The 14,319-nt window shown below is 37.9% G+C and overlaps 3 protein-coding genes across 3 annotated transcripts; 1 reads left to right on the forward strand and 2 right to left on the reverse strand.

Moving 5' to 3' along the window:
• Positions 1 to 689: 689 nt before the first annotated feature.
• On the reverse strand, positions 690 to 2,414 carry LOC121754070. The gene is made up of 3 exons (XM_042149404.1): positions 2,203 to 2,414; positions 1,278 to 1,357; positions 690 to 1,014 (listed from the first exon to the last, which is right to left on the reverse strand). Exons 1-3 carry the CDS (start codon positions 2,311 to 2,313, stop codon positions 945 to 947), a joined length of 261 nt encoding a protein of 86 aa, XP_042005338.1. The 5' UTR covers positions 2,314 to 2,414; the 3' UTR covers positions 690 to 944.
• Positions 2,415 to 5,045: 2,631 nt separating this feature from the next.
• Positions 5,046 to 7,184, forward strand: LOC121754259 (sigma intracellular receptor 2-like). Its single transcript, XM_042149631.1, has 2 exons — positions 5,046 to 5,446; positions 6,777 to 7,184. Exons 1-2 carry the CDS (start codon positions 5,123 to 5,125, stop codon positions 6,948 to 6,950), a joined length of 498 nt encoding a protein of 165 aa, XP_042005565.1. The 5' UTR covers positions 5,046 to 5,122; the 3' UTR covers positions 6,951 to 7,184.
• An 817-nt stretch (positions 7,185 to 8,001) lies between these two features.
• On the reverse strand, positions 8,002 to 14,180 carry LOC121753884 (exocyst complex component SEC3A-like). The gene is made up of 25 exons (XM_042149165.1): positions 13,968 to 14,180; positions 13,406 to 13,476; positions 13,022 to 13,102; positions 12,860 to 12,927; positions 12,688 to 12,787; positions 12,279 to 12,430; positions 11,708 to 11,825; positions 11,483 to 11,587; positions 11,286 to 11,387; positions 11,039 to 11,176; positions 10,789 to 10,917; positions 10,621 to 10,701; positions 10,448 to 10,522; positions 10,173 to 10,343; positions 9,969 to 10,089; positions 9,834 to 9,898; positions 9,567 to 9,737; positions 9,411 to 9,490; positions 9,120 to 9,201; positions 8,946 to 9,043; positions 8,767 to 8,875; positions 8,627 to 8,695; positions 8,468 to 8,533; positions 8,307 to 8,399; positions 8,002 to 8,206 (listed from the first exon to the last, which is right to left on the reverse strand). The coding sequence occupies exons 1-25, from the start codon at positions 14,146 to 14,148 to the stop codon at positions 8,096 to 8,098; spliced, it is 2,637 nt and encodes an 878-aa protein (XP_042005099.1). The 5' UTR covers positions 14,149 to 14,180; the 3' UTR covers positions 8,002 to 8,095.
• Positions 14,181 to 14,319: the final 139 nt, after the last annotated feature.

The following is a 14,319-nucleotide window of genomic DNA, read 5'->3' on the forward strand; positions in this document are numbered from 1 at the left end:
ATGTCGAGTACAAACCCATCCCAATCCAAACAGTACAAATAGTGATGAATTCCAAATTATCTCGATTGATAAATGATACTCCCTCCGTCCCGGGCTACTCGCCCCTTTCCTTTTCGGCACGGAGATTAAGGAATGAGTGTATAGGAAAGTCAAAAATTACGGCTGTAGATGAAAATTTTTATTAAAAATGGAAAGAGTGCAAGTAACTTGGGACGCCCAAAAAGGAAATAAGTGCGAGTAGTGCGGGACGTAGGGAGTATAATTGTTCAAATTGAAGCTTATAATTTCCAGTTATATGCAGAAATGGTGTTTAGGATCATTTGTTATAATATGATGTTATGTCGTTTATCACTTTTTCAGTTCATTTAAAATAATGCTGAATAGTTGGTAACAAAATTCACTTTTATCATGAATTTGGACACACTTAAAATAAGTACAACTCAATTAACATAGGACGGAGAAAGTACTCCATCTGTCCTATTAAATATAAAACATTTTCTTTTTTAGACTCTTTCATTAAAAATTGAAATATTTCCTAAAATAGAAACACTACATAAAATCTTGTGCTGATTCTCAAATATTGCATATTTAATGGGAATGAGATGGATGGAGTATAAGATAAATGAAACATCCTTTCTAACTGTGTGCGCGCGTGCGGATTGAACAGTCTATCAAAGCTACGCATAGAGTTGAACAAAATAAACAGATTATTTGCAATAGTTTCCTGAAAAGTATTGAATGCATGAGAGATAGTAATACTTTTGTTACAAAAAGAGATTTAAGACCGACTCTACTTGCAGATAACTCTTCATAAGAGTAGGAGTATGACATGATCATAAACAAGATCGTATTTTGTTATGGACCAAACATGAGACTCATCTCAAAAGACTAGTCTATCACGAGAGAGGGCCTATTTGGTGCATAAACCCCACTTAACAAGCGAGTTACTCAGGTTTCGCCTCTCTTTTGGGAGGATCCAGATCCAAGTAGACGAAGGGATCAGTGGGCTCTTCCCTGCAAATTTTGATCTCAGCATATGAGTAAATTAGAAACATGTACATAAACTGAACAAGCATGGAAAAACTCATTCTATTGAAGAACGAGCGCAGCATTCTTCATCCAGTTCTGAACACAACCAAATAGAAAACGAGGATATTCTTTACCAAACCCCCCTTCGACATTCTCCACAACCAAGGGCTTGAATTTCTTACAATATCACATAGAAACGGAAAAAATTAAAGAAAACACACAAACAATGCTGAGCAATACTTACGTACCCTGGTTTTGATCGCATGCACTGATAGAATAGCTTGAAAGGGGCTGGAATTGTTTTGAAAGGGTTGCCTTCAAATAGAGCCTGTGAAACACAGAGATCAATAGACTCGAAATATTCGTATTCAAAACAGTTCATATGCTCGCTGCAGCCACCAAACCAATAACAGGGAAGACTGGGCATTTGAAGGGATAATGCCAATGATTTCATATGCAGATATCTTTAATCTTTCATTTCAAATAACAAAGCATAATTTAACAAACAAAAACTTCATCTCAAGATGGCCAACATAGTTTAGACTTCACGGTCTCAAGATAGAGGTTCAGCAAGTGATTTGATACTTCCATTTGAGTGCACATTCATCTCTATCTAATGTTAGGAACTATATACTGTAATTATAAATGCAACATCGTACACATTACATGCTACATTGTCATCCTAGAAAATGATCGAAACTGTGTTCTAGCAGAGTTCGCCTTTGCACATACACATGTGGTGACACATAACAGCTCAATGATAACAATTTAGTATTCACTCCATTAGCAAGTCGAAACCTACCGAGCAACGAGATTCACATTGTCTTAAGACAGACGAATTTCAACAGTTCAAATTCAATACTATTTCCTAGCTGATCATCTGTACAGATCATTTACACCTAGTAAAAATTCTCAAATACCACAACTGATTAAAAAGGCTCAGCACAAAGCAAATTAGAAACTGCCTCCACCTGATAAAACTGTTTAATGAGGAAAAAGTTGAATAAAGGGCACATCTTTTAGCATATAATTTCCTCGGCATTTTCGTAATGCCTAACCAAAACATCGCCATTTTCATATTCCTAAAGGTATGGACCGAATTCATGCAGTAGTAATATAGGGGAAAAACAAAAAGAAATTGACAGCGGAGATTTGATCGAATTGATTACTAACATAGATGACATCTTCGACGCGATCGTTGCATCTGTGAGCTTTGACTTCGCGTTTATAGACCTCTTCGTCGACCCATGGACTGTGCCTTCTCGGCACCGGCCTCTCGCTCATTTTTTCTGGCTTGATTGATGTGATCTAGGGTTCCAAATTGGGGGGTTTTGCAAACAAGATGAAAGGCGGAAGGTTGTACAGTATTTAATTTTTTATGTGTATAATAGTAATTTACTATAATGGAATATATGAGAATTAGTTAATTGTGCTGCACAAGGGATCAATTGCTCGAAATTAAATTGTCTCAAAATTGTTTGATATCATTACACGAAAGACTTAGGCTCATAAATCATGACTAATTTTATAGTAGTATGATATTACCCGAGATTGGATATATAGCCGTATATATTTAAATAAACAATTTTCATAAGATTCAATTCAGTTCATCAAATCGAGTAGCATTAATAGTATAAATTTGTTATAGACTTGTAGAATAAGTATCTTTCGCAAAGAATGATATGCTATATATCTTATGTCAGCACTATTATCATTTAACGCATATTTAACATAGTTTGTTTTGGCTTATATATTTAGTTTGATTCTAATACATTTAAAAAGTGTTGTTGAAATTTTTTAATTTCACAAAATTGATAAAAAAAAAATCAAAGCTCGATTTGCTCGTTTTCTCTGTAATTTTAAATAAATTAATAAAATAACAAATCAAACTTTGATTTTTCTGAATTTTGTGAAATTAAAAATTTCAATAACATTCTCTAATGTATTATAATCAAACTAAATATGTAAATCGAAACGAACAACGTTGAACGTGCGTCAACGGGAATGTTGCTCACATAAGGTATGTATCATATTATTCCTCATATCTCTATATCCAAATAAACGAATTTATACCGAATCCTTCATCAAAACATTCTTAATTCTTGTAAAATCACTTCACTTAATGAGTTTGTTCAACAAATCCAATACTAATATACCCAAACTTATTAGATTAGCTACCAAATTTTGGTGTTCAAAATATTTCCAAAATATATACTGATTTTTAGTTTTACATGCAAATTAGAAAGGTCAAGACTCAAACTCAGAGCTCAGAGCATCCACAATAAGGACGGATGTCCCGGCGGACATCCCAAAATACCTCCTGCCCGTCATAAGGACATCTCACTTCACAATAACGGACATCCCCAAGGACATCCCGGCAGACATCTCAATAATTAAAATTCACAAGTATACAAATATGCAATTTTACATAATTAAAATTTCAACACGAATATAGGAAAAATACAACCATTTTATTAAAAAAACATACATAATTAAAAAAAATTACATAGTTAAAAAAAACATCCCAAAGCTTCAACACACACGGCCCCCGACTCACTCCTCGTCGTCCCCTTGGCCAGACCACCTGCTGGCGCTTCCCCTAGCCGCCTGCATCGCGGTCTTTTGACCAACCGGGCGACGGCGGCGGGAAAACGTTGGAGGGGTCAGAACATCTGTGGCGGCTTAGGGAGGTCGTGGGAACCGACACTGCTACTGTACTCGCCGGAGGAGTTGAGCTCCGTCCGCTTCGGCCAGCCAGCTTCAACACCCGCACGAAACTTGGCGGAATCATGCAGCACAAGATAGACATCCCAGTATTTGAAGACGTCAAACTTCTTCTTCTTGTCGATGAACTGGTGCATGGACAAACTCTTCACGTCCTCCATGGACATATCGCTGGTTGTCGTACGGACGTTGTTTTCGTAGATGCCGGTAAATCGGGTGAGATATCTTCTCAGTCGCTCCCACTGTTTCCGGCATTGCTCTCCACTGTGATGCTTCCCACCCGGCGGGCTGAATTTGACGTAGTTCTGGCTAATGCGCCACCACATCCTGGCGATAGTCTGGTTAGCCCCGATGTAGGGATCATCAACTATACTCGTCCAGGCCTTTGCCAGCGCGACGCACTTTGCCTCGCTCTAAACGGTCCTCTTTCCCTCGCGGCCTCCTCCTTCTCCTCTCCCTCGTCCCCCGCCCCACCCTCGTCGATGAGGACACGCGAGGACTGACAAGTGCCCCTACCCTTGCCCTTGCCCCATCCCTCTGTCGCCGGTGGTATCTCAGTGGGAGACTCCCGGACCGGAGATAACCCCAGCCCCTCCAAAGAGAAAGTCTCATTACCGGTGAACTGAGTCTCCAGTTGAGTACTGTCACTACATAATAAATCCATGTAGGGGCGATACACATTGTCCCCATGTGATTGGGAGACCCTCACTCTGCTACCCCCTGCACCATCCCAAGCATTACCATACCTGGCATCATCCCCGGCATTTGGGGCACCATCCCACCCGCCCAAGGGTACATATTATAGTACCCGCCCATCATCGTCGGCATTTGGGGCATCATTGCCGCCATTCCGGGCATCATCCCGGGCATCCCTGCATTTCCGCCGGCGTTTCCCCCACCTCCAACGGGAACGTCTGCGTTTGTGACTCGCTCGTGGCGGGAAAATCACTGTCGTGCTCCATTTATCTTCAAAATAAATGAAAGTAGAGAGATAGAAACTCGTTAATACAAGTGATGCGAATGAAACGAAGTGGGACGAGCCGTATATATAGAGTTTTTAAAAAAAATCAGAAAAATGGGACGTTCGTCGTCACGCCGCAATAGCCGACGTCGGGACGGACGTCCGCTGAAACCGACGGACGTCCGCTGAAACCGACGGACGACCTCTCATCCGTCGGGGACGTCCGCGTCCGCCTCATTTGATGCAATAGCGGACGTCCGGGACGGAAGATCGGCACGGCGGTCGGACGTCCGCTATTGTTTGCGGATGCTCTGAGATCCCCTTTGCATAAATTACACCGTCGATCAAGAAACGCAGACAAATTCACAACCCACAATTTTCTCACTTAAAAACTCCATCTTTTTGGAGATGGGCGTCCTCTGCAATCTAGTCGACATTGTGCTCTTCGTGTTCTTCCTCATGATCGCCGTCGCAGCGCCGCTCCTCGACGCCCAGACCTGCCTCCCGCAGCACCTCTTTCCGCCGTTCCTCTTGGAGCTCAAGAGCTGGTACACGCAAAACTACGGCGACTATTTGGTCTCCGAAAAGCCGCATTTCTTCGTCGGGATTGTTTGGCTGGAGCTCGTTTTCCAGTGGCCCCTCGCTGTCGCTTCTCTCTACGCCATTGCAGCTGGGAGATCGTGGCTGAGCACCACCTGTTTGTTGTATGGCGCTTCCACTTTGACTTCCATGGTAAACAATTTTTTGGGTGTTTGAAAAATATGTTATCTTGTGTGTTTGGAATTATTGTTGGATCCATGAAATATGCACCAAGATTAAATTTTTGCAGTTTCATTTTCTTAGATTGAGATGATTATTACAATGTGCTTATTCTATTGATGGATTTGCTGAGATGAAGAAAAGGAGAAGTTTTGTTTTTAGAATTATTGTTTGATCTCGGAAATATGCACGAAGATTGACTTTTTGTGGTTTCATTTACTTAGATTGAGATGATTATTACACTTTTCCTATAGCATTGATCAAGGAATCAATCACTTTGGGTGGTGATTATATCATTATATGTGAATGTAGGAACTTTTGAGGCATATGAATGAAATGACTTGCTTTAGGTTGTTTGCTAGTGTGATTGCGTCTTGAATCTTGATGATTAAGAAGCAGTTCTTGCCCTGATCTGGGTTTAGTAATCACCGAAAATTGTCAGATAAAATGAAAATTGCTTGTTTGATCCGTATGTGGTTATTGGCTCCACTGTTCAGCTGTGCTAAACATCTACTTATTGTGTTGGCTTGAATGGATGAGCTGTGTTTCTGTTTTCTGTTTCTTGTTGGTATTTGTTATGATATGAGAAAATTGGTGAACTTATTTATTTGCTACGACTTTGTTTATGATGTGGAGCTTTAGCTATTCAGTCACTTTCCCTAAATTTGAGTTTAATGTTGATCTTGCATATGATTAGAAACATCTTAAAATTTTAGAAGGGAAAAATGGTCCCAAACTTCATGTTTCTTTCGATGTATAGTCAAATTATTGAAGCATTTTTATGTCAAATGAAACCTTTAAGAGCTATTTTCATATTGCCAGCTTTCAAATTACAACCGTCAATCGTCCGATGAGCTTTCTCATATGTATAGTGTGTTAGTTGATGTTGCCATGAGATGAGTATAATTTCGATATATTGGTGAAAGTAGTTAGTAAAGAAGATTGTTTCCTTACAATTGAAAACAAACTTATTGGACATATTCAATATCTTAATCTTGTCTTAATCTTCTTCTTCGGCCTCTCTCACGATCATAAAAATTGAATCTTTATTGAACTGCGTTTGATCATGTGTGTGTTTAGTGAAAGTAGTAAGGAAACAAGATAATAGAAAAGAAACTTGATTGTACATATTGAACATCTTATTCTTCTTATTCTTATTCTTCTTCCTCTTTATGATCATAAAAATTGAATCTTGATTGAACTTGCATTTACTCTTATCATGATCATGTGTGTGTGTGTGTATATACGTTTCAGTGCAATGGAATTCATGCTCGTCTCTGAACCGAACATTACTTGATTTCAGGTTGCAATACTAGCCGAGCTGAAACAGTCCAACCGAGCATCTGATAAGCTCTTAAACCTGTACTACCCATTCTTGGGTTTTGCAGTTTTAGCCGTGTTGCGTGGTTTGTTCGGTTACTTGGAGAAGAGCGTTACAATCGGGAGACGGCCGCTTTTGCGGAAAAAGAGGGCTTGAAATGGAAATTGTGTACTCTTTGATGAGCAGATGGTTGAGAGTTTAGTACTGACAACTGCATTGTGAAAACAAATTCTTTCTTGATTCTTGATTTTGCAGTTCTCCAATTCATCAAGTTCTATAGGACACTTGCTTAGACTTAAGATTTTGTTTTTCTGATATAGTAGTAATTTTTTTCAAATAAATCTTGACTTTGTTCCCACCATTTTCAGAAATTATATTTCAAGTTGGTTATGACTCTTACTTAATCAAGTTGCCAACTTTTTAGATCTCTCTCTCTCACACACAATTAATTCACAATTTTTTTTTTATTTTTGCTTTTTTTTTAAAAAAAGATGAGTTCAGTTCTGGAAATTTAAACATTCGAGTAGTTCACATAAAATAAGTAATCAACCCAACTTAAAAATGTGAAGGAGAATGCTACTAAAATTTTGGCTGGTTGTTGAAAAAATCATAAAATTTGGTTAATTTTGTTTTATTAGCAATTTTAAAAATCATACTGAAAAATCACGGAGTTTAGATTTGTTCGGAATTATTACCCTGTGAAAAAATCTGGCTGCCTACGTAGTTTGGATTTGTTTGCAATTATCCTAAGAAAAAAAATATCAAGCCACTACCATGTCAAATACGAACATATTCTTGATGTTTTTTTTAATCATTTTCTTTATGTAAATGACATTGTTTAACTAAGTGGCAATAACGTCAACCTATTATTTCTAAACGGTCAAAACTGATATTATTTCACCAATAAAAATCATTGTAATAATTGTGAATAAATTCAAACTTCATTATTTTTCTGGCTAATTTTCAAAGTTATGAAATGGACAAAATTATGACAATACTTCATTACTTTTCAAGTAATTTGCTGTAAGAAATTTAGGTGGCATCCTAATCCTATAGAAGCCAATGACATATAGTAAGAAGATATTGAATCCCTCTACTTTGATTTATTAAAATCAAGTTCATGTTACTATAATTTAGGTTAAAACTGGGTACTTGTATAAACTTAAGATTGTCTACAGACACAATCTGAGATTAGTCTATGCATATATTTCAACAAAACTAATGAAATTAATGAATAAATGAAACTTTAAAATCAAAGAGACTACACATAAATTAAAAATAAATAATAATAATAATATTCACTACATGGAAGCCAATATGTCTCTCATTTCTGGTACACCTGGAACATTCTCAGCTGGATATACCTTTGCTACTAACTGAGCAAACACAGTGTATTTATCAAGAAACTCAGTCTGCAATAATTCAACACCATCAATTAGTGTTCAATTCAGAATTTTGTATTTTAAAGAACAAAATCTATGTTTCCAAATTTGTGTAAATTACTATATAAACCTTGCACTTGTCCCATAATGAAGGCAACAATTCCTCAGAGGAGGTCAGATTCTTCTGCATTTTCTTGTACATTGCAGCGACCGACTTGTCAACCTACAAACACGAAATGTTCTCAGAAAATATCGACCATGCCCGGGGAATAGGTTAGCAGCTCGACATACCCCGGATAAATTTGATCTTATGACCTTCCGGAGGTCAGATTTCGACACCCCAAGTTGGAAAGGTATCTGTTATTTGTATCCAACTTTTAGATCAAGAAACATATATATATATATATATATATATACACAACAACAGAGCTTATGCTGATCTGTTTTTACCTCTTCTGGGTTGATTGAGGTGATCAAATCCTCTACTTTACGCGCAAAATTGAAGAGCTTTTCGAATTGCTGCATTTTAGAAAGTAATGTAAATGAAATTCATGAAGAAAGTGATGTGAAATGTGGGAGAGAGCACTTACATAGTATATGATTGTAGTTATAAAGCGTGTACAAGCTAGTTCGTAAGCTTCACTTGCTTGGTGGTAGAATTTCGCTAGAGTGGGAACGATGTTGGCCAGTTCATAAACACTGTTTATTCGGCGAGGAATGGAAAATAAAACAAGAGTCACAAACCAAAAAAAAATGAAGCTGATGGTACCTGTTTTGAAAAGCTGCATAATTTTCTAAGAGCAAGACGTCTGTGTATTTTGCATCCCCTTGAGAAATTTTATCCAACGTCACGAACATTATAGTGACCTGCAATTGATGTTATTTAATCATCTCAAAGAAGACCAGAAACGAAAACAAATGCATTGTCTGATCAACCACGCACGAGTTTTGTGTAAGCCTGATCAACCAAATCCCTCGATTGCCCTTGGACGTACTGCTCCATACGAGTGGCAAGAACAGCAAACCTATCCACAAGCTAGATCCAATAAATTTGATTACAAGAACAGACGAAATCACTGTAATTCGATGAGGAAATTCCTCAATTCATAAATGGCATTTATTTATTTTGGACACACCTTCAAATATATAGCATCAAATTTTTAGAATGAACCAATTAAGTTACTGAAGTGAGATCATTTCATTAAGCAATATGTACATTATAAGTTGGCTTTACCTTGGTATATATGACAGCACTCCGACCTGTCGAAGATTCTTCTCATTTTTTTCAATTTGGCGGCAAATATCATCAACAAACTGCGAATAAACAACACCATCAAACCAGCGCTCCAAACAATTCATTAGAATGTGAGTTGATTGATCTGATACTTACACGACTAAATAGCATACCGATTCTGCTTTCCATGTCGTCAAGTAACATATGCACAAACCCTGATTGATCGAATTTCTTATCAGAAAGATAACGTTCAGTAGTCCCGTGCATAGATATACAACGAAGAGGATCGATCTTATAAGCCCAGTCAATCAGACCAAAGAACTCTTCCTAAAAATGGTTAACACAAAAGGCATTGATAACATGTATATTGGTGATATATTAGTATACGAACAAATTGCAGTGCGGGACTCGAATCCAATATACCTGCAAACCATCGAGCAACTCCTGAAGACATTCATTCAACGCCCCCATATCCAATGTTGGCTTACCTGTAAAACCAATGTGATAGCTGTGTTCAATCAGCTGAAGTGCGCTAAAAGTCAACTGATTCGTCTTTACCCGCATTTCCCTTGTCAACGGCATCATTATTACTGTTATTATCATCTTCTGCAGGAGCAGGAGCAGGAGCAGGAGCAGGAGGTGGGAGTTCGAAGCACATGAATTGTGCAAAGAAGGAACACTGAGAGATTCATGTGAACAGGCAACTTGTGAGGTAAGGACAAGAAATCAGAAATCATGAAGACGAGACAGTTTGATGGTAACCTCATCGGCAAGACACGGGATGAAAACTGTGAGCATTAATGTATAGACTTCAGATATAGTAGAAGTGTCTTCATAAGTACTTTGATTAGCACTTAAAGCACCATCTAGCCATACAATTGGGTTCCTCGGTAATAATACACTAGCGCGAAGCTCGATTGCAAACTCACGAGCCTGTCATGGAGATGTGAAACCTATTTTTCATGTTGTTTTAAACATTGGTTGCACATTTCTATATACAAAGGCATATTGCTAAGTAGTTTGTCAAATTTTCTCACCTCCCGCTTTAGAAGCATATTCATCGAGCTGCAGTATGCTCTCCGTAAAGGGACCAAGAAATTTTTGTCAAGACTCTATGCTTTACAAGAGAGAAATAACAGATATCAGAAATACTGAAGCAAAAAGACTACACAACGTCAGAGAAGTTTGTTTCCATTACTTATCATTTCACCTTCAGGTGTTGCAAAAGGCGAGCATATGTCCTACTTTTGTAACGCAGATCTGCATGATCGGGCTTCTTCAGTTGCCCAACCTATAAACACCAAAATATGAAGAGTATGATTAATATGTTACCACTGCCAAATCACTGTCAACTAGAAAGAATTCTTCATAGCAGTACCTGAGAGAAATAGGTCTTATCATTTAACATGAAATCCACCAAACCCGTAAAATATTTCTTCAAGAATTCACATGCTCTTCGAGCATATGTGCTTTTCATATTTTCGAGTTCTGAATGTTTCTCTTTAACCTATAAAGATTTTTTCCCAATTTCACAAATAAGAAATTGGATCAGACTATAACTGTGTTTGTAAAAAAAATTTATCAATAAAAAAGCATAGATGAAGAAGCAAGGCAGATGGGCTACATACAGCTCTCATTTTTGCAAAGCAAGGATCCAAGTTGGGCTCTTCGAGAGACGATAAAGCACTTCCTAGCCACTCACACGATTCCATGTTGTCAAACATGCTTGATTCGTCAAATGAACCTCCCATAAGACAAGCTGCATACTGCATTTAAGTGGAGAAAACCAAATTAAAAACCAAAGCTTAGACAAATATGCCATATAACATAAGCATAAAGTTTCTTTCACAAAAGTACATAAAGAAATGGGAAGACCTCAGGAGGCATACGCAGTTTAGCGAGAAGCTTGTCAAGTTCCTCAACTAAGGAATTATTATTCATTGACTGCATTTCGAGCCTGTTATTACCCGCTTCAATCTGCACCAAGGCCACCAAGGATGGTTATTAATTGAAGAATGATTGATAGCTTGTTGGTAAGAAGAAATCAAACTTAAGTGTCTAGAGATCTATACCGACTCAATGTCCTCTCTCATGTGCCTTAGTTTTATATTAAACATGCATAGCCATTCATCCATATCCTCGACACAGGTACTAGCTACATCAATCCCATGCAGTACCTGTAGAAATGGCAAATTGGATCACTACATAGTACAGATATATTAACCCATCTGTCAAAAAAATAGTTCACAAATGTTTGCAGGCATGAGATAAAAAAGGTAAAAGAAAAAAAGAACTACCTGATGTATCAAAGTCTCGTTCTCCATGATTGCGTGAACATTTGCAGCTTCTAAAGCTTGAAGCTCTCGCTTCAACCGTTCAGAAAACGCGTCTGCTTCACCAATATCCATGACGTAACTGCAGTTTTGTCCAATTCTCAGTAACAATATCACCAAGTTAAGAAATATGGGGCTTATAAATGAATACAAATTGGTATGCAACTACAAAACAGAAATATGACAAAAGCTGATCCACAGAAATATGGGGATGATTCATTAGTGTAGGAAGCAAAATTGCACAGATTCACAACAACTCAGCATGAATTACTTTTATGAAATATATAAATGAGCTACATCTGACATATCTTTGAGCTTGAACCTGCTGATTGTGAACATGCTTTGAGGAAATTTTGGTCATTTTTGAGATTTCAAGTTGACTCATGAACAACATTCATAAAAACCGATTCACACTGTAACCTTCTCTTACTATGACTTTCCAAAACTTTGCTGTGGTGGATATTCACAAACAATTGAATAGATTTTATAAAAACAGCAAAAGAGAGAATATTTTTTTCGAAATAAAAGCACATACGTATCTAGGAGAGCTTCCATGTCCTCTTCTTCAGCTTGAGACACTAGTTCCTTTTCGACTGTCACTTGCATGTCAGTTTCTGTGATGCCAACTGGAGTAAACCCTTCTTGAAAGGTTGTCTGCTGTGGCTTAGGAATTACTTGAGTGTTTTGCTATAGAAGATATAAAATATTCAAAAATTAATATTGTTGTGGACAAAAGAAACTGCCAAATTAAGATTATGAACAGATGGCAACAGGCATAAGAGGTAAAAGTTAAGAACAAACACAGTACCAGTTGACACTAGACATATCTTTAAAAATGCAAATTTAAAATCATTAATACATTATTCTTGAATTAAGAAGACTCTTTTAGAAACTCTTATAGAAAGTGAAGGTGCAGAGATAAACGGAGCATATGACAAATGCACCTTAGCCCAAAGAGCCATCTCTACAATGTCTATGCCAACAACTTTAGGAAGATCACCCGAATCCCTGCAGATATTTAAAATGGAAAGCAGAATACGATTCCTACAACACAAAATCATCATCTTAGAAAGATGATAGATTAGGAAATAATCTTAGAGAAAACTCACAGCATACCTGTCATCAACATTGCGCATCATCCACTGAGGTGGGGCAATACTTTGATTTTTAAGGTTATCAAAACCCTTCATAAAAACATCATGCATAAAATGTAAGAAACTGTCTTGATTGTTACAAGACATATAAGGCGATAAACGAAAAAAGATAGAAATGAGTTACCAGTATGAAAGTACATCCACTGGGGTCATTGGATACAACTTCCACTTTCGAAAGATGCTTCAACTTGTACAATTTGTCAGGCTACATATGTGGATAAACATCTTAGTATAAGCTTACCAATATGAACTTCAAAAAACCTTAAAAAGAATCCTTAAATCTCGCTACACGGTATCATTTGCTTCCCTGTGATGTATTATCAATGTTCATAGGTGTAGCTTCTATTATCAGTATCTATATATCTTCTAAGACAAGTGTCATTATATTCGACCACATAATCCAATGACATATCAAGCTACTATAATAATCAAGCCCGTTCACCTAAACTAGTGCACAGGTCTCAATGGAAGGAAGCCTTCGCAGCTTAGCTGAACACTACATTCGTACCTCAAGAACACCTCCATTAGAATATTTCAGGACCCGGAGAAATGCTTTCGTCCTTTTACCTTTCGTCGTCACTGCAGCCAATCATGAGAGGAGGTGTTAGCAATGCATAACTAGAGCTAGCAAAACCAGCCCGATCCAACCTCTTTTTTGGCCGGGCCGGGCTTCTCAGAAGCCTGTTCAGTTCGGGCCAGCCCAGTCCAATTCCAAAAAAGAGTGCACTCTGTATAATAATTTTTAGGCCTAGTTGGATTCCATTATTCGCGGCCCGATAGATTTTTAGGAATAAGCCCGGCGGGCTCAGTCTCGACCGGTCCTATGTATTTTGCACTACATGATTGCTTGAACACATTTTAACACCATTGAAAGTTGAAACTAGTTGTTTCAAAACAGAGGATCTTCAAAATTGAGCAAATGAAACCCACAAATACAGATTGATCAATTTCCAAGCTCAATTCAGGAACACAAAATCATCAAATTGCTCAAGCAAATAATGCCAAATCATCCACGTCCTCGCGTTTCACGTGATCATTCACGAAAACAGAGCCTCAGATTACAAATTCACCTGAAATTGCGAGAACGCGAGGCTTGGCCATGGCGCTGCCGCGCCCCAATTTGCCGGCTTTATTCCACACGCCGGTTGTCTTGGCCACCCTCATCGACAGCACAATCTTCTGCTTGGTGTTGTCGATCGCATTCTCGCAGGCGCGGCGGAGCTCGTCGTCGTCGGCGCTCGATTTCGCCATCTCGGCGGTTTGGATTCGTGTGATTGCTTTGATTCTAAACTTATGCTGAAATTAAAAAAAAAATCTCAGATCCTACACTTACGTTGAAACAAGTCTATTTCTCTCAATAATTTAACCAGATTTGGATTTAGACTATTGTCACAAATCATTTCTATTTTAATTCTTTTTAGC

Source organism: Salvia splendens, chromosome 11 (assembly GCF_004379255.2).
Source record: "Salvia splendens isolate huo1 chromosome 11, SspV2, whole genome shotgun sequence".
Lineage (NCBI taxonomy): Eukaryota > Viridiplantae > Streptophyta > Magnoliopsida > Lamiales > Lamiaceae > Salvia > Salvia splendens.